This window comes from Euprymna scolopes, chromosome 8 (genome assembly GCF_053919585.1).
Source record: "Euprymna scolopes isolate OS-2025 chromosome 8, ASM5391958v1, whole genome shotgun sequence".
Lineage (NCBI taxonomy): Eukaryota > Metazoa > Mollusca > Cephalopoda > Sepiida > Sepiolidae > Euprymna > Euprymna scolopes.
This window is the reverse complement of record NC_136489.1, coordinates 104,866,252-104,886,793: the sequence shown is the minus strand read 5'-3', so window position 1 is coordinate 104,886,793 and position 20,542 is coordinate 104,866,252. Positions and strand designations below refer to the sequence as shown.

The following is a 20,542-nucleotide window of genomic DNA, read 5'->3' as shown; positions in this document are numbered from 1 at the left end:
CAGGCTGGCTTTGGTGTTGTGGGAGGTCATGTTGGTGATGTTCTCGACGTATGACCAAACGAAGTAGTCAGGGGGAGGAGGGGGACCAGTGAGAAAAGGGTCAAAAGACGTAGAACTTCTGAAGGCAAGCCTGGGTTTCTTTGGACTTGTAGGCCGGCACTGAGTTTTACTGCCACACTCAGTGTCTGCCTGATTGCACCAGGGGCTCACCACACTTTTCAGAACATCCAGGTACACTTTGGTGCTGACTTTTAAGTCGTGTTCGGAGATGTGAGATGGCATTATGTGGCCCTAATTTGAAACTACACCAAAGACCATAACCATGGCCGGAAACTTTATTTTCACCATCCTGGGCATGTCCCTGTCATTTGTGGCAATCCAGCGATGCATTTTGAGGGTGCTGGCAATGGTCCTGTTGTCATAAATTGGATCTCGCTCATTGAACATTGTATCATTTTCAGACATAATAGAAGGCTCCTATCGCCCTTGGGATTTGTACACAACTTGCCAACTAGTAGATGGTCTGCGACAAAAAAGAAAACTGGTTTTCATCAAAGGGAAATGGAATCTTGTTGTCTTTTCTATGACAACAATTTTTTCGTTCCACCTTGTATTTTATTTAGTTTGTAATTACTCCAAATATCAATGTTAAATTTCAAAAATTAATCCAAATGAACGATTTTCTTATATGCCAAAACTATTAAAGAGAAGGAGTATGCATCTGTTTTAAAGTACAGAATAATCTCCAATGTCATGCGGTAAGGATATATTTGTTATTTTTATTAAATTTGAAAAATTATTTCATTTACTTCAGAGTTAGTGTTAGTATTTTGTTTTGAAATATCTGTATGTAAACAAGATTTTATTTTATTTATATAGGAAGTATGTTTCTTCTTCATTATGCACAAGATGGACACGAGAAATCGCTCTAAACATTAAATGAAGACTGCATTTTAAAAGATGCTACCTACTATTGTGATATTAAATAATTGTAAGAAATAAGTAGACTAATATTTATTTTAAACAAATATACTTGGTTATGTGGTATATAAGATGGATAAACAAATGACGAATTTTAGTTTAATTAATGATGGAAGCAGAAACAGAGTTGTAAAGAAAAAGATCTGTATTTTACCGATTTCTGGACCGAAGGAAACTGAAACAAAATACATAATGCTCGTGCAACGAATAAGATGTAAACATGAAAAAGAAGAACTCGCTTGTCAGAATCAAATATCGATCTGTCAGATGCAATGTTATTGAAGTCTACAATCGAAAATCTTGATGACTTGATTTTATGTTAAATAATAGAGCTTTTATGTCAATTTTGCATGGATATGATTACATTTAAATGATTTTAATATTGCAAGAATAAGCCAAAAAATCGTAATTTAAATAAGAACAATGTTTTTTTATATAAATGTTACTTTAGCTTAAAAAGATAATAGAATATAAATTGTTTATTTTTCCTCTGATGAAGTAGGTAAGTGGCGAAATCATCAGAAAAGGACACATGCTTGTTCATAAGAAGGCACCTATGCTATTAAAGCAACAACCCAAAATCTTTGTATAACTACACAAGCTCGACTCGTTACACGTAGATTAACCCTATTATTCACATTTCAAAGAATGTTTTGTTTATAGAAATAATGTGTTTCATTTGCTATTTTGTTTAATTGTAATTTATATGCAAAAAATACATTGATATATAATGCCGTGGGCAATAGCTATTTCCTATACATTCCAAAATGATACTTTCTCTAGTTTTTCTTCTATAATCTACAGTGACAACTGAATATCCTACTTCGGTATCACCTTCACAACCTATGACCACTACACCATCAATAACTACTGTCACACCTCCTGGTAAGTCATCTTTACGAATTAGTAAGATTTCTGATTGTTTAGCATTGTATCATGTTGGTGGAAAAATAATGTCGTTTTTTTGACGTATATATATCTGATAAAAAACGACATTATTTTTGCATCAACCTAATACTTTTCTTGAGTGATGGTTAATGCAACATATTTTATTTTATTGTATGTGTTTTGGGGCGGTTGTGAGTGCATAACTATGAAGGAACCAACAATCTTTTCAAATAAAATATCCCAGGCTGGTTTGCTTTAACGCATAAAATGTTCTTTCAGTGTGCAGACATTTTGATAAAAGTTATGTTTTAAACAAGTGCATATACCTAAAAAAAGCGTTATAGAACGACCAGCTGATAAATAGAGACGAAAAGACACACTGGAAAAGTGAATGTCAATGCAAGCCGCTAAGTATATGCCAACTGATACCACAATATAAAATCTGGAAAAGGGAAATAAGGTCAGAATACATGCATTACTTGAAAAAGTAACATCGTAGAAAAGTTTTTTTCAAAAGCTTTCCAAACATGCCTTCTTTCTGTACTAAATGTGTGAGTTGCATTCATGATTTTGATGTACTATTTTTTCTTAATTTAACCAGTCAAGAAAATGCTGAGTAATTGGTCTAATGACCAAGAGAATCGCTTGGTACATGAATACGGTTCGTTGGACTAGTTCTTCAAAGCGTACCTATGCAACTATTTTTTCAGCTATAGAATGTAAAGTAGCACGCTACATAGCAGGTTCCTTTCGGACTGGTGAGCTGAACGTCTATCAGCATATTCGAATAGCAAAATATTAAACTAACTGTGTCAAAAAAATACTTAAGTGAACGCATCTCGAACAACTAGTCTAATAAACTGTATTCATATGCTAAACTATTCTCGTGGCCGATGAGTCAATTATTCAATGCTTGCTTGTCTGTTTACTCTTACATTAAGGGAAAAAATGTGTGCTCATTTTTCATGTTTTTCCATAAATGTTGCTTCAACACATTCTGGTAGCTTACATAAACTGTCGGAATATTGTGAATCGCCCAACCAATGAAAAATCGCTCAACTAGACGACAGTGTAAAAATGTTGTGTGCGTTTGGCTAAATGTGGTCTCACGACAATGCAACTATACAAAATTTAAAGCGAGATTGTCATATCGGCTCAGAGCACACCGAGGCCGATTGAAAGAATTTCCTAATAGACATTTGCCAGGAATATTTCCTTAAAAATCTTGGCAGTGCTGTCGGCGACTGTTCTTCTGTTAATCGAAAATATTCCCAAATAGTCTACTCTCTAACCGTAATAGAAAAATGGAGTTGCAAAATAAAACATTTCTTTATGCGAAAAAAAAATTTTTTTTCGTGCCCCCTCAAAATATATAAAAAATTACTTAAAACACTAACATTTCTCACAAAACATATTCCTGAAAAAAAAAAAAAAAGCAGTTTTACGAAAAAAAATCTCCCATAAAAAATTAATTTTTTTCCAAAACTTTTCTTACAAAAAAAAACAACAATTTTTACAAAAAAAAAAATGTCTTCATTTGTTGGTACATATTATTTTACAAAAAAAATAAATATTTATGAAACTTACCCTAGGTTGATGTTTATATTTTTAATTATATTTCCATTTTTCTTTATTGAAATTACTATCATAATGGGTTTTTTCTAGCATTTTAAAATATGATCAGTGTTCGGTATATTCGAGCGGTTTATGCAAGCTACCAGAATATGCCCATAAAATATCATGGAAAAGCGGGTCGTTCACTACATTGATGTACCAAAATTGTGCACAAAACATCATACATAACAAGTTCCACGGTTGCTTTTAAATTGCATTAATGTTGGAGTGAAAATAAATACAAGCGCTTTTTATATTAATCAACTACAAAGTCTTCGTTTTAAATCCTCATGTATATTGATCAGATGGAAAATATCGTTTACTACCAAACATTTATATAATATAAATGCGATTTGTAGAAATGCTTTCTAAAATACATTATACGATTATCTATTTACAGTATTATGTCCAATGGTGGATAGAATGGAAGATGATCAAATATTACCAAACAAGAACATCACACTCGAACCGAATCCATCGGGAGATCCAAGTGATGTAAGACCGACCGGTAAAGGATGGTTCACAGACGTGGCAAACGACAGAGTAGCCACCATTGACGTCGGGATTATGTCGCACGGTGGTAAAATTGCATTAATTAATGCTTTCAATGTAAAAAAATACATTGTTGAACTCATCAGTTTACCACAGGTAATTTAATTCTCCTATACACATGTAATGCAGTTAATGATGACACTCGGTTTTGTTTGTGTGTTACATCAAAATAAATTCCGAGATAATACATAATCAAATAAATACAACTCCCGTTAATAACATAATCAGTAATCTACATGATAAACTGGCATTTTGAACGTGTGTATGTGTCTGTCTGTTGTTCATTAAAAGTTTAGAATTCTACTCGATAGAATTGCACCAGATATGACATGAAGCACTCTTCAGATGAGCAGTAGGGATTAAAACATAGTAGCTATATAGAAGATTTAACTTCTCCCTCTTCTATTGCCACTTTTAATTACAAGGCTTGCTTTTCTGGTTTATTTTCTTTTTGAATTTGTTTTCGGATTTCTCTTTATTACTTTTCAAATATCTCGAATGTTTATTAAAAAATTACCGTTTTCAGCCACATAAAAATATTGTAAACATTAATTTTTTGAGGTAATCACTCCTCCATCCTGCAAAAAGATAATAGCCTATCACTCCCCCATCCTGCAAAAAGATAATAGATTATATAAGCTTCTTTCTTTCATTCTTGTTTTGTTTAGAGGATTGTTCTTTTCTTTACAATAATGAAATCTTAGTATAATGTCGTTTTAGCTCCTTTTATTTAAACTAATGTCATTAAATGGAATTAAAAAAACTGTATTGCTTAAAATTTTGTTGTATTAATGTCATTTTCGTTGTCATTTGCAGACTAAAACTTCGAAAGGAGGTGCTGTGATACCGTTAAGTCGAACATCAGCACCCTCCAATCAGCCTGTTAATATTCCGTCTGATACATCTGCAACTAGAGTGAGAATTACAATTGTACCTGAGATGCGTGGAACCCCGGTTAAAGTACAAATTTCCATCAAAATATGTACTGAAATCCCAAGTGAGTTTTTGTGTTTCGTATCTATTCAAATATATTATGGTCAGCTTCATGTTCGATATCATTGTAATTTAATTTATTTTACACTGAATAAAACGGACGGAATTTGATTTGAACATTACAAAATAACCAAAGCATGAGAAAATGAGAATGGTATTTTAAATATATGAAAAACAGGTATTATGAAACATTAAAAATATAAGGAATAAATTTAGTACAAATATACTTGATATCTTTTAAAAGTTTTTGTTCAATCATTATTCAAGGGAAATATAACAGTAAAAGTCTTACCTTCGATATGAAATATTATGAAAAAGACATGTAGATATATATATACAGAAAATTTTCATATATAAGCAGACAACACTTAAAACAATTAACTTCCGGTTCGATATGGAACCAGTTAACTAACAGAATTTCCTTCATTATTAATCTTCAATATTGTAATTTGTAGCCCGAAAGGTAATATTTCAATTATTTTTATTAAATTTCTCTTTAGTCTAGGAATTTTAATTCCTAAAACTAAGCTTATTTTTAATCTTAATTAACTTTATCGGAAACTTATTTTCAATTAAAAATTCTTGTATAGCCTTATAAACTAAAAGTCACATTTTTATTTAATATTAACGGATTTGAAAACATATCATACACAAAGAAATTTAATTAACTCTTAAGTCATAATTGTTTCAGTTACTTAGAAATTATATTTTTGTCTTCACAAAAGAAACAAGTAACGCTATGATACTTATCAGCGTAGTGCAAACAGATAATCGGGCTTCCATAGAAAAAATATTCACGGTGTTTCCAAACCCAACTTTTGTATCTATTTGTTAAAGTCTTTCGTCACCGATCCAAATTGCCCCCACTTCAACAGATTTACAAGCGATTACAGGAATCCATTAGATCTATAAGATTTGTGAAATATATATGTGTGTGTGTATTCATTTTATATAATCTATGCTCCTGTTTATTTCTCTACTTTCTGAAACCTACGCCACGATGCATTCCCAAAACAAATTACTAAATCCATATTGAAAATACTTCAGGCCTATATTCAATGAATACAAATAATAACTCATAAAAACGTATAAATGTTTACAATAGCTAATAAAAACTTATAAAAATGCAATTATCAGTAATAAGTAAGGTATAAGTATGAGTAATTGAGAAAAGTATTTACTTCCTATAAATTATCCTGGATACCAACGATCTAACTCAAATTAACACCTTAAAGTTAACCGCAAATTTTGTTTCTCTTAAAGGTTTAAGTTAAATGGTAGTTTTTAGTTCCATAATCTCTTCAGTTGTGATATACGCCACGGAGTATCTAATCATGTACAACTGTTTTCACTTATTTTCCTTCTTAAAACATTCATGTGTACTTTGAGCTATATGCAAATATTTAGAGGATGTATTCTTAGGTAATTGAGGAAAAATGATTGCAAACTAAATATTTTTAATATTTTATTGAATGGTTTTTTAATTGCTGAGTGCATAAGTTCAAAGAAGACTCCTTTCAAATATGTTCTGTTTTAGATCATTCGTTTACAAACGCACTACAGCTCAATTCACAATGCCTTGTATAAACCAATTATATTTAGAATATATACCACCACATTTAATTAATAAAAAAACGTGTACTTTTAAAATATGTCTGCTTTTCAGATCTTGAAAATATTGTAATCAAATGATCTAAATAATTTAAATATTTTTCAACATATTTGATTGAATGCTATTCAAGAATTTGTATGTGGTATGCATCCAAGTCAAATTCTTTAAAGATAATGATATGGTCAGAATTATTCAGTTTATTGAGATTGTCAATTATCAATTTGCTGAAAATTTATTAGAATTAGACAAAGTGCATCGATCATTCAAACTTAATGAATTGCAAATCACAAATGTGAATATAGTTTTTTTTATATGTTCAGCTATTTTAATGCATTAATTATTTAATTTTAAAATCTCTTAAATGAAAATGTGTTACAGCTGTAACAAGAAGAGCACAAGGTGTAACAACACCGTCATCAGGTGCGCATATGCCTGCAAAAGCCCTAACAACATCAATACAAGATTCATCAATGAATATCCCTGCAGTAACAAAACAACGCCCAGGTATTCCTACAAAAGCCCCTCCAGTAACAATACCAGCATCAGGTGTACCTACACCCGCCTCTGCAGTATCAAAAAATCTTCAAGATGTATCTACGCCCGCTCCTGGTGCTATAACTCTAGCACCATATCTATCAACGCCTATAAGAAAGCAATCACCATATATCCCTATGCCAGTTACTGCAGTACAAACACTAAAACCAGTTGCACAAACGCCTATCCTTGTAATTGGAACACAACCGCCAGTTGAAATTGCAATAAAAACACAAGCAGCAAATGTACCAACACTGGTCCCTTTAGTAAGATCACAACCCCCAGAGGTACATATGTCAGTTCCTACAGTAAAAACACTAATACAAGGTGTACAAACACCCGCTCCTAGAGTACCAACACAATATCCAGGTGTATCTAAGCCACCTCCCCCAGTAAAAATATCAGCAACCGGTTTCCCAATATCGGGCACTGTACTATCAACACAATATCATAATGTACTTACACAAGGTCTTGCAACAAAAACAACAATAGCAAGTGATTTAATCCATGCCACTACAAGAATAACACAACCAGCACATGCACCTACACCAAATCTTGCAGAAAAAGCACCATCCTCAGGTGTATCAATATCTAGCCTTGCAGTTACAACACAACCTCCACAGGAACATACATCAGGTTTTGCAGTAAAACCATCATCATTAGGTGTAATAATTCCTGTCCCTGCAAGAATGACACAACTTCTAAAGGCATATACACCTGCTCTAGCAATAAAAACATCAACACCAGGTGTACAAACACCTCTCCCCGCGATAAGAACACAATCTCTACAGGCACCTACGATATCCGAGCATGAAGTAAGAACACAATCTCTTGATTTACCTATGATATATCCTATAATAAAAACACCAGGACCGGGCATATCAACGCCCTTCCCTGGAGTCAGAACAAAACCTCCACTTGTGCCTATACCAGTTCCTGCAGTACAATCGCCAGCACCGGAAACAGCCAGGTCCACTCCTTCAGTGCTAATTCAATCCACAATAGAAAGTACACCAGCTGTTAGAGTAAAGACACCATCACCAGGTATACCAACGCCCGCCCGTACAGGAAAGAAACAACCTATGCCAGCTCCTGTATATACAGCAGTTGCACCAAGTCTACCAATACCCGAGCCTAAAGTAAGAACACAACGCCCTGATTTTCCTAGGGTAAATTCTGGAATAAGTATATCAGTATTCGATGTACCAACACATGTAAGAACACAACCCCAACAAATATCAACTCAATTCCCTGAAGAAAAAACATCAACACTATCATCATCAAACACGGCTCCTGCAGTAAGAACACAACCCCCACAGTTACCTACGTCAGCTCCATCTGTAAAAACATCAGTATCACATGTACCAATGTCCGTCCATGAATTACAAACAAAACCTCCACGGGTACGTAAGCCGGATTCTGCAGCAAAAATATCAGCATTTAGTATACAAACGACTACCTCTCTAATAAGAACCCCACATCCAGGTGTAAATACGCCTGTAATTGCAACAATAACACAGCTTCTAAATGTACATATGCCAGTTCCTGTTGTAACAACACCAGCACCGGGTATATCAACGCCAGTTCCGGCATTAAAAACACGAGTACCAGGTGTAACAATGTCTTCCTTTGCAAAAACAACACAATATTCAGATTTACCTATACTAGGTTCTACAATAACACCAGTACCTAGATTACCATATGCATTAAAAACAAAACCCTCCGCTTTAGTCCCACAATCTCATGCAATAACACCATCATATTTACCAACGTCATTCCCGGCTTCAACAACACAATCTACACCATACTCTATAGTAACAATATCAGGACCAAGTATACCAACACTTCCACCCTCAGTACCAACACAATATTCACGTGTAACTACGCCATTTTTTGAAAAAACAACACCAGTACTAAATATATCAACGGGAACTACTACAAAAATATTAAAATCTATAGGTATACCTATACTAGATCTTTCGATAACACCTGTCACCTATGTATCCACACCTGCCTCCCCAGTAACATTAGAACATCTAAATGTACCTTCGCCAGCTTCTGTAATTAAAGCACCAGTATCAGGTGCACCTACGCCTACTCTTGTAGTAAGCATTCAATCTTCAAGTGCACACATGCCCGATTCTGCAATAACTCCGCAATCTCCAGGTGCATCTAAGCCTGCTCCTGCAGTAATCATGCAATTACCAGATGCACTAATGCCCGCTCCTGCAGTAAACACGCAATCTGCATGTGCACCTACGTCTGCAGTAATCACGCAATTACCAGGTGCACCAATGCCTGCTCCTGCAGTAAATACGCAGTCTCCAGGTACATCAATACCCACTCCTGGAGTAATCATACAATCTCCAGATGTATCAACGACCTCTTCTATAGAAACCACGCAATCTCCATGTGCGCCAACGCCCATTCTTGCCGTAACCATGCAATCTTCAGAAGTACTGAAGACCTCTTCTACAGTAACCATGCAATTTCCAGGTGCACAAACACTCGTTTCTGCAGTAACCCCACAATCTCCAGGTGCACATACGCCTGCTCCTGCAATAACGATGCAATCTCCAGGTGTACCAACATCCTCTTCTATATTAACCACACAATCCCTAGATGCACCAACGCTCACTCCGGCAGTAACCATGCAATCTCCAGAAACCACACAATATTCAGGTGTACCTACACCAGCTATTGCAGTAACTGTGCAATCTACGCCAGCTCCTGTAGTAACCACACAATTCCCAGGTGCACCAACGTCTGCTCCTGCAGTAACCACACAATCACAAGGTAGGCTAACGCCCGCTTTTGTAGGAACCACGCAATCGTCAGGTTTACCTACGCCAGTTCCTATAGTAAGTACAGTAACATCACATAAACCAACGTCCGCTACGCCTAGAAGAATAGGACTTTCAAGTATACCTACACTAGATTATTCAGTAATAACATTAGCAACCGGTATACCAACGCCAGCTGCTACATTCAAAATGCCACCACCAGGTGTATCAACGCCCGTGCTTGCAGTGAAAACACCATTTTCACATATACCTACGACAGTTCCTGTCATAATAACACCGACACCGGCTATACCAACGCCCGCCCCTGAAGTAACAACACAAACTCCATGTTTATTTACACCGGCTTCTACAGTAATACCTGCACCTGGTGTGTCAACGCCCGTCCCTGCATTAACAACACAAATTTCAGGTATATATAGTTATGTACGAGCGCTGACGGGTCGCACAAGACGACACGTTATCATAAATACGAACAATGAAATTATTTTGTTTTTAATATAAAGTGTTCATACGTTCCCGAAGTCAGTTTTAAGTCTCATATAAATTCAATAGACACACTGAAGAAATAGCAATGACCTAAAACAAAACGTTTAAATATATAATTTATTACAGAAATATTAATAAAATAGAATAAGGAAGGATGCACAGGATATTGGCAGAAACGGGGGATAACATTCTGGTTGTAGTAGTTATAAAGATTTTAGGAATTAAATAAATTCAAGATGTACAAATGTTGGCATGTAAAAGAAGTAATATTTTTGAAATAAACCAAGTCTTTTAGAATTAACAGAGTCAAATGGTACACATCTGTGGATGAAGATAGTTGCCGGCTACTGCGAAATCGTTGTTTCTACAACCTCTCAATACAGACCAATCAGTCTCCTGTGCATTATGAGTAAGTTGCTGGAATCTGTGTTAAATAGAAAAATTGTCAACCACCTTAGCAAAAAATAACCCCCTCAGTGACATGCAATATGGTTTTCATTCTGCTAGATCTACAGCAGATGTGCCAACAGTTATTTCATAGGATTAACGAATCTCTCGATGGAGGTTTCCTTTCTAGGGCAATTGCTCTTGACATATCAAAGGTTTTTGATAGTGTGTGGTATAAAGGTCTACTCCACAAAATCTCCAGTTATGGCATAGCTGTAAATGTTTTTTCAATTATTAAATTATTTCCCTCTGATAGGTTCATAAGACTAGTAGTCAGAATCAGAAGCTCACAGTATTAATGCTGGAGTCCCTCAGATGCCCATCCTAGGCCCTACTCTCTCCCTGATCTTCATCAATGTTCTCCCAGATCACATCCTAAGATCATTTGTGAACATTTATGCTGACGACACTATCATCTATGCCAACACTTCAAATATCGTAAACAACCAAGTTCTGTCTGATTATCTCTCCTCTGATCTTAATCACGTGGTACAATGGGGGAAAAGGTAGCTGGTTAATTTTTATGCATCTAAAACCAAGCTGCTATCTTTCCATCATCTACGCTCTGATCACCGTCTGGCACCAATTAAAATGAACGGCTCTCATCTTGGGGAGGCTCTATGTTTTGACAGTCTGACCTTTACTCTTGATCTGAGATGGAACACATACATCAAGTCCATTGCCAAGCCTGCTGGAAAAATCGTGGAATCGTTCTACTGCTTCAGTAGATATCTCGCTGCTAATGCAATTCTCTATTTATATAAAAACCAAGTACGTCCAAGGATGGAGTACTAAAAGCAGCTTATCCTTTGACAGAGTTCAAAATAGACTTTGTAACCTAGTGAGGGATGCTCTTTTCTCTTCCTTGCAACCTCTTTCCCACAGAAGAGATGTTGCGAGCCTGTCTCTAGTTTATCGTTATTTTCATGGCAAGTGCTCGTCTAAGCTCAAATCTATGGTCCTCTCTTGCCTGACTTTCATGAAAAGCACTCGTCTAGTTGAAACCACTATCAATAATTTCCTCCACTCTTTATTTGTGCCTACTCCTAAATGTAGATTCCATGAACAAAGCTTCTTTCTTAAAACTGCATGCATGTGGAACACTTCCGTTTTCCTGCTTTCCAGTTGACTACAATATGGTTGTCTTCAATTCCAACGTGAACAAGTTCTTGATAAGCTATCCCCTTAAGTAATCCAATTGACTTAATTCCCACTACTAATGATTACCACATGTTCCCATTGACTACCGTATACTCATTAACCCTTATCCTCGACTGGCGTCTGAGCCTTGATAACTGATGACTCCTTTGTAAAAAAAGGGATAGCGTTCATTGCATACTTTCATGATTTAGAAATATAACTCACACTGCCACTCCTTATGTCTATCAGATGTGTTCTAACAAATTCGTTAAGATGAATTAATTGCTTTAGAAGTGAATCTTGATCATTAAAATATTTAAACATATAAACTATATATAGACATATCAAACTTGTTAAAGATATACATGTATCTAAGTTTACATTAATAGATAGCAAATATAATTAGGATCTTAAGGTAATAAATATTTTTCAGGCTGCATCGTAGAATTAATTCAAATAATTTCAAACATTATATTTCATGACAAGGATAGTTCGGTTATCACTGATAATATGTAGGTTCTTTTGTTGTACGTCTGTATAAATAAGTGTTTTATTTTATGTATACACCCGGTTTCATCATCTTCGTGTTTTAAACAAGGTATGTAATTAACGATTGTTAAAAAATATATTTTCAGCTGCACAAACACCAACACCAGGTTATACAAACCAACCGTCTGGTGTACCTACTTCAGCCCCAGGTGTAACAACACCAATACCAGGTGTACCTACCCCTGCTCCAACATTTACAAAACAACCTCCAGGTGTACCTACGTCGAGTCCAGTACTAACAACACAACCTCCAGGCTTACCCACAACGGGTCCAGTAGTAACTACACAACCTCCAGGTGTACCTACAACAGGTCCAGTAGTAACAACACAGCAAAAAGGTGTACCTACGTCAGGTCCAGTAGTAACAACACAACCTGCAGGTGAACCTACATCGGGTCCAGTAGTAACAACACAGCAAAAAGGGTTACCTACGTCAGGTCCAGTAGTAACAACACAGCAAAAAGGTGTACCTACGTCAGGTCCAGTAGTAACAACACAGCAAAAAGGCGTACCTACGTCAGGTCCAGTAGTAACAACACAGCAAAAAGGTGTACCTACGTCAGGTCCAGTAGTAACAACACAGCAAAAAGGTGCACCTATATCCGGTCCAGTAGTAACAATACAGCAAAAAGGTGTACCTACGTCCGGTCCAGTAGTAACAACACAACCTTCAGGTGTACCTACGTCAGGTCCAGTAGTAACAACACAGCAAAAAGGTGTACCTACGTCAGCTCCAGTAGTAACAACACAGCAAAAAGGTGTACCTACGTCAGGTCCAGTAGTAACAACACAACCTTCAGGTGTACCTACATCGGGTCCAGTAGTAACAACACAGCAAAAAGGTGTACCTACAACAGGTCCAGTAGTAACAACACAGAAAGAAGATGTACCTACGTCAGGTCCAGTAGTAACAACACAGCAAAAAGCTGTACCTACGTCGGGTCCAGTAGTAACAACACAGCAAAAAGATGTACCTACGTCAGGTCCAGTAGTAACAACACAGCAAAAAGGTGTACCTACGTCAGGTCCAGTAGTAACAACACAGCAAAAAGGTGTACCTACGTCAGGTCCAGTAGTAACAACACAGCAAAAAGGTGTACCTACGTCAGGCCCAGTAGTAACAATACAGCAAAAAGGTGTACCTACGTCCGGTCCAGTAGTAACAACACAGCAAAAAGATGTACGTACGTCGAGTCCAGTAGTAACAACACAGCAAAAAGGTGTACGTACGTCAGCTCCAGTAGTAACAACACAGTCACCAGGTGTACCTACGTCAGGTGGAGTAGTAACAACACAGCAAAAAAGTGTACCTACGTCAGCTCCAGTAGTAACAACACAACCTTCAGGTGTACCTACATCGGGTCCAGTAGTAACAACACAGCAAAAAGGTGTACCTACGTCGGTTACAGTAGTAACAACACAACCTGCAGGTGTACCTACATCGGGTCCAGTAGTAACAACACAGCAAAAAGGTGTACCTACAACAGGTCCAGTAGTGACAACACAGCAAAAAGGTGTACCTACGTCGGGTCCAGTAGTAACAACACAGCAAAAAGGTGTACCTACGTCAGGTCCAGTAGAAACAACACAACCAAAAAGTGTACCTACGTCAGGTCCAGTAGTAACAACACAGCAAAAAGGTGTACCTACGTCAGGTCCAGTAGTAACAACACAGCAAAAAGATGTACCTACGTCAGGTCCAGTAGTAACAACACAGCAAAAAGGTGTACCTACGTCGGGTCCAGTAGTGACAACAGAGCAAAAACATTTACCTACGTCAGGTCCAGTAGTAACAACACAGCAAAAAGGTGTACCTACGTCGATACCAGTAGTAACAACACAGCAAAAAGGTGTACCTACGTCAGCTCCAGTAGTAACAACACAACCTTCAAGTGTACCTAGATCGGGTCCTGTATTAACAACACTGCAAAAAGGTCTACCTACGTCAGGCCCAGTAGTAACAATACAGCAAAAAGGTGTACCTACGTCAGGTCCAGTAGTAACAACACAGCAAAAAGGTGTACCTACGTCAGCTCCAGTAGTAACAACACAGCAAAAAGGTGTACCTACGTCAGGTCCAGTAGTAACAACACAGCAAAAAGGTGTACCTACGTCAGGTCCAGTAGTAACAACACAGCAAAAAGGTGTACCTACGTCAGCTCCAGTAGTAACAACACAACCTTCAGGTGTACCCTCATCGGGTCCAGTAGTAACAACACAGCAAAAAGGTGTACCTACGTCGGTTACAGTAGTAACAACACAACCTTCAGGTTTGTCTACATCGGGTCCAGTAGTAACAACACAGCAAAAAGCTGTAACCACGTCAGGTCCAGTAGTAACAACACAGCAAAAAGGTGTACCTACGTCGGGTCCAGTAGTAACAACACAGCAAAAAGGTGTACCTACGTCAGGTCCAGTAGTAACAACACAGCAAAAAGGTGTACCTACGTCGGGTCCAGTAGTGACAACAGAGCAAAAAGATGTACCTACGTCAGGTCCAGTAGTAACAACACAGCAAAAAGGTGTACCTACGTCAGCTCCAGTAGTAACAACACAGCAAAAAGGTGTACCTACGTCAGCTCCAGTAGTAACAACACAGCAAAAAGGTGTACCTACGTCAGCTCCAGTAGTAACAACACAACCTTCAAGTGTACCTAGATCGGGTCCTGTAATAACAACACAGCAAAAAGGTGTACCTACGTCAGGTCCAGTAGTAACAACACAGCAAAAAGGTGTACGTACGTCGAGTCCAGTAGTAACAACACAACCTTCAGGTGTACCTACGTCAGGTCCAGTAGTAACAACACAGTCACCAGGTGTACCTACGTCAGGTCCAGTAGTAACAACACAGCAAAAAGGTGTACCTACGTCAGGTCCAGTAGTAACAACACAACATTCAGGTGTACCTACATCGGGTCCAGTAGTAACAACACAGCAAAAAGGTGTACCTACGTCGGTTACAGTAGTAACAACACAACCTTCAGGTGTACCTACATCGGGTGCAGTAGTAACAACACAGCAAAAAGGTGTACCTACGTCAGGTCCAGTAGTGACAACACAGCAAAAAGGTGTACCTACGGCAGGTCAAGTAGAAACAACAATACCAAAAGGTGTACCTACGTCAGGTCCAGTATCAACAACACAGCAAAAAGGTGTACCTACGTCAGGTCCAGTAGGAACAACACAGCAAAAAGGGGTACCCACGTCAGGTCCAGTAGTAACAACACAGCAAAAAGGTGTACCTACGTCGGGTCCAGTAGTAACAACACAGCAAAAAGGTGTACCTTCGTCAGGTCCAGTAGTAACAACACAGCAAAAAGGTGTACCCACGTCAGCTCCAGTAGTAACAACACAGCAAAAAGGTGTACCTACGTCAGGTCCAGTAGTATCAACACAACCTCTAGGTGTACCTACGTCGGGTCCAGTAGTAACAACACAGCAAAAAGGTGTACCTACGTCAGGTCCAGTAGTAACAACACAACCTCCAGGTGTACCTACGTCAGGTCCAGTAGAAACAACACAAACTTCAGGTGTACCTACGTCAGGTCTAGTAGTAACAACACAACCTTCAGGTGTACCTACAACAGGTCCAGTAGTAACAACACAACCTTCAGGTGTACCTACGTCGGTTACAGTAGTAACAACGCAACCTTCAGGTGTGTCTACATCGGGTCCAGTAGTAACAACACAACCTCCAGGTGTAACTCCGTTAAGTCCAGTAGTAACAACACAACCTTCAGGTGTACCTACGTCGGTTTCAGTAGTAACAACACAACCTTCAGGTGTATCTACATCGGGTCCAGTAGTAACAACACAGCCACCAGGTGTACCTACGTCCGGTCCAGTACTAACAACACAGCAAAAAGGTGTACCTACAACAGGTCCAGTAGTAACAACACAACCTTCAGGTGTACCTCCATCGGGTCCAGTAGTAACAACACTACCTCCAGGTTTTCCTACAACAAGTCCAGTAGTAACAACACAACCTCTAGGTTTACCTACGTCGGGTTCAGTAGTGACAACACAACCTCCAGGTTTAACTTCGTCAAGTCCAGTAGTAACAACACAGCCACCAGGTGTACCTACGTCAGGTCCAGTAGTAACAACACAACGTCTAGGTTTACCTACGTCAGGTCCAGTACTAACAACACATCCTACAGGTGTACCTACAACAGGTCCAGTATTAACAACACTACCGCCAGGTGTATCTACGTCGGGTCCAGTACTAACAACACAACCTCCAGGTGTACCTACAACAGGTCCAGTAGTAACAACACAACCTCCGGGTATACCTACGTCGGGTCCACTAGTAACAACACAACCTTCAGGTGTACCTACGTCAGGTCCAGTAGTAACAACACTACCTCCAGGTTTTCCTACAACAAGTCCAGTAGTAACAACACAACCTTCAGGTGTACCTACGTCGGGTTCAGTAGTAACAACACAACCTCCAGGTGTACCTACAACGGTTCCAGTAGTAACAACACAACCTCTAGGTTTACCTACGTCGAGTTCAGTAGTAACAACACAACCTCCAGGTGTAACTTCCTCAAGTCCAGTAGTAACAACACAGCCACCAGGTGTACCTACGTCAGGTCCAGTAGTAACAACACAACGTCTAGGTTTACCTACGTCAGGTCCAGTACTAACAACACGTCCTACAGGTGTACCTACAACAGGTCCAGTATTAACAACACTACCGTCAGGTGTATCTACGTCGGGTCCAGTACTAACAACACAACCTCCAGGTGTACCTACAACAGGTCCAGTAGTAACAACACAACCTCCGGGTATACCTACGTCAGGTCCAGTAGTAACAACACAACCTTCAGGTGTACCTACGTCAGGTCCAGTAGTAACAACACTACCTCCAGGTTTTCCTACAACAAGTCCAGTAGTAACAACACAACCTTCAGGTGTACCTACGTCGGGTTCAGTAGTAACAACACAACCTCCAGGTGTACCTACAACGGTTCCAGTAGTAACAACACAACCTCCAGGTGTAACTTCGTCAAGTCCAGTAGTAACAACACAGCCACCAGGTGTACCTACGTCAGGTCCAGTAGTAACAACACAACGTCTAGGTTTACCTACGTCAGGTCCAGTACTAACAACACATCCTACAGGTGTACCTACAACAGGTCCAGTATTAACAACACTACCGTCAGGTGTATCTACGTCGGGTCCAGTACTAACAACACAACCTCCAGGTGTACCTACAACAGGTCCAGTAGTAACAACACAACCTCCGGGTATACCTACGTCAGGTCCAGTAGTAACAACACCACCTTCAGGTGTACCTACAACAGGTCCAGTAGTAACAACACAACCTGTAGGTGTACCTACGTCGGGTCCAGTAGTAACAACACAGCCTCTAGATGTGTCTACGTCGAGTCAAGTAGTAACAACACAACCTCCAGGTGTACCTACGTCACGTCCATTAGTAACAACACCAACACCAGGTATTTATTGTTACGTATGACCGAGGATCCAACATTTTATTTTTTCAGTTTTAGCTTTTGTTGTTCGTTTCTTGTTTATCTAGCCGTACCTCTTCTCTTTGTTTTCACTATTCTCTTAATATATATTTTCTGTGTCACATATGGTGCGAGTTTTCTTTAATAAGTTCCAAACTGTTTTATCCAGGCATTTCAAATTATTGTAGACTCTTGAAAATTCTGTATGTTATAGCTATACATCGTATAAGATGACTGACCAATTTGTATGATTGCAGTTTTAAATGAACGGCTGCAGCAAAAATTTTAATACACCCTACTAAAGCCTGATTGTTACAACTAGTGAATTTCAAAAATGCAATCTTATGTGACGAATCTTTAGAAGGACGATATGAAATAAAATTATGTTTTAAACTTGGGAAAAATGTTAGAATCTTATGGAATTGTGACGTAATCCCTCGTTGGGAAGCTTTAGGACCCGCCAGGGCCCTGTGAGAGGCCGAGTAACTATGTTAGATAGCTAATCGTTCCCGGGTGACGCCAGATATCCCGAGGATTTAAAATAGAGAATATGAATATATATTTTTAATTTCATGTCAAAATAGATATTGTTTGAAACCAGAGAAATATATTTTGCAGTTAAAGTTGATGACAGGAAACGTGGAGCATAACATTGTCTGGGCTTGGTGAACTCAAAGTTGGATGTCAGAACTGACATCTGACCTTAAGGGGTCATGGGAATTAGTAGGTTTGTAGAACTCAGATCCCAGATTCAGGAATTGCACACACGCAAAAATATTGGGTTTTATTTCGTGGCGAAATCTGATTGGCTAGAGAAACTTCCACCCCATCCATATACCTCACTATATAGACTACTGTCGCGCAAAAATTAGTCAGAAGAAGAGGAGGAGGAGGAGAAGGAGGAGGAGGAGGAGAAGGTGGTATAGCCAATGAGAAGGTGTCACGTCAGTTTTAAATATATACACATATAAGCACGCACATACACACATGCACACAGTACATATACACATATAAACGAAAAATTAAAAATCAAACAATAAATAAAAATGAAGAAACGCGCCTTTAACTGTTCAATCTTTTGAATCCTAACGATATTATTTATTCCAAGATAGAATAAGAATTCAAAGGATATAAGACGTTATGAGGAGAAACGCTATGATGCTCAATTGTAAATCAACGGCTATTTCTCGTCCGAAAAAGAACGAAAACGTAGTTTCCAAATTGAACTGTTTAAAGACAGAAACGAAACGCTACTTTTTATTAATTTATATATTAATATGTACATACACATATGTATACAAAAAATACTCATATGTACAAATATATACATCTACATATATGCATATATATACAGACATAAATGTACGTATATATACACATATGCATATACTAACAAATACACATGCACATGCATAAATGTTTGCGCATATATTTACACGTAGAAACAGCTATACATATATACACAAGTTTGCATAAGCGAATGTAGGGAGAGAGGGGAAAGGTGAAGAGAGGGGCGGAAAAAGAAGTATAGGTGTGCGAGAACTACATACATATATATACATATACGGTAATATGAAGAAAATTAACACTTAAAGAAAATGTGTTTAGAAAAACACACACACATACATGCAAAAACATACACATATATCCACATATACATACATATATATATATATATATATATACATACACATACATATATACACATATACTGACGTGTAAATACACTTTCAGGTACATATACACATATATTCGGATAAATACATACATATATGCGTATATAATACGCACACACATACACATGCATAGACCAATGTGTATGAGAGTGTAAAGAAGAAAAAATTAGGGAAAATGTTAAGGTTTCGGAAAGAGTTGGAAAAAAGAAAAAAGTTTACCCCATCTCACCGTGCATTTTAATCCTAAGGAAAATATTTATGGAAAATCTTTGTAGTTATAAAAATTGTAGTCATTGAGTAGTCCTAGGTTTTTGTTAAGGCCTGAAGTGTGCGTGTTGAGTTTTAGAATTAATTTTTGTTCATATTTTCGTCTCTGGTGTTGTGTAATAAAATTGGATGCTATGAGGATGTATCTGATGTTGTTTATTGTGTGGTTAGGTAAATTATAGTGGATAGCTACTGGATGCTGTGTAGATCTGTCTGTAATAGTATGTTTGTGCTTATTAAGACGTAGGCGGAACTCCAGGCCAGTTTCCCCCACGTAATTGCCTTATATATATATATATATATATATATATATATATATATATATATATATATATATATATATATATATATATATATATACTGTGGAAATATACTTTATTTCCTTTTAATATATACCAATCCTTATTCAAGAAGCTCAATGTAATTACAGAGTAATATAGTCAATGAATGACAAAGGTCTATATTCCAAAGTTCATGATGTTGACAATCTTATAATTTATTCCTTTAATTCAGTTGTAAATT

The 20,542-nt window shown here is 37.7% G+C and overlaps 1 protein-coding gene across 1 annotated transcript in view; it reads left to right on the top strand.

The window, feature by feature from the left end:
* The window catches only part of LOC145283928 (SCO-spondin-like), a 157,633-nt gene that overhangs the window by 98,683 nt on the left and 38,408 nt on the right, over positions 1 to 20,542 (top strand). The window contains exons 24-26 of the mRNA XM_080133028.1: positions 1,786 to 1,866; positions 3,884 to 4,131; positions 4,852 to 5,032. Coding sequence (XP_079989154.1) covers positions 1,786 to 1,866; positions 3,884 to 4,131; positions 4,852 to 5,032 — 510 coding nt within the window. The remainder of the gene's footprint in view (positions 1 to 1,785; positions 1,867 to 3,883; positions 4,132 to 4,851; positions 5,033 to 20,542) is intronic.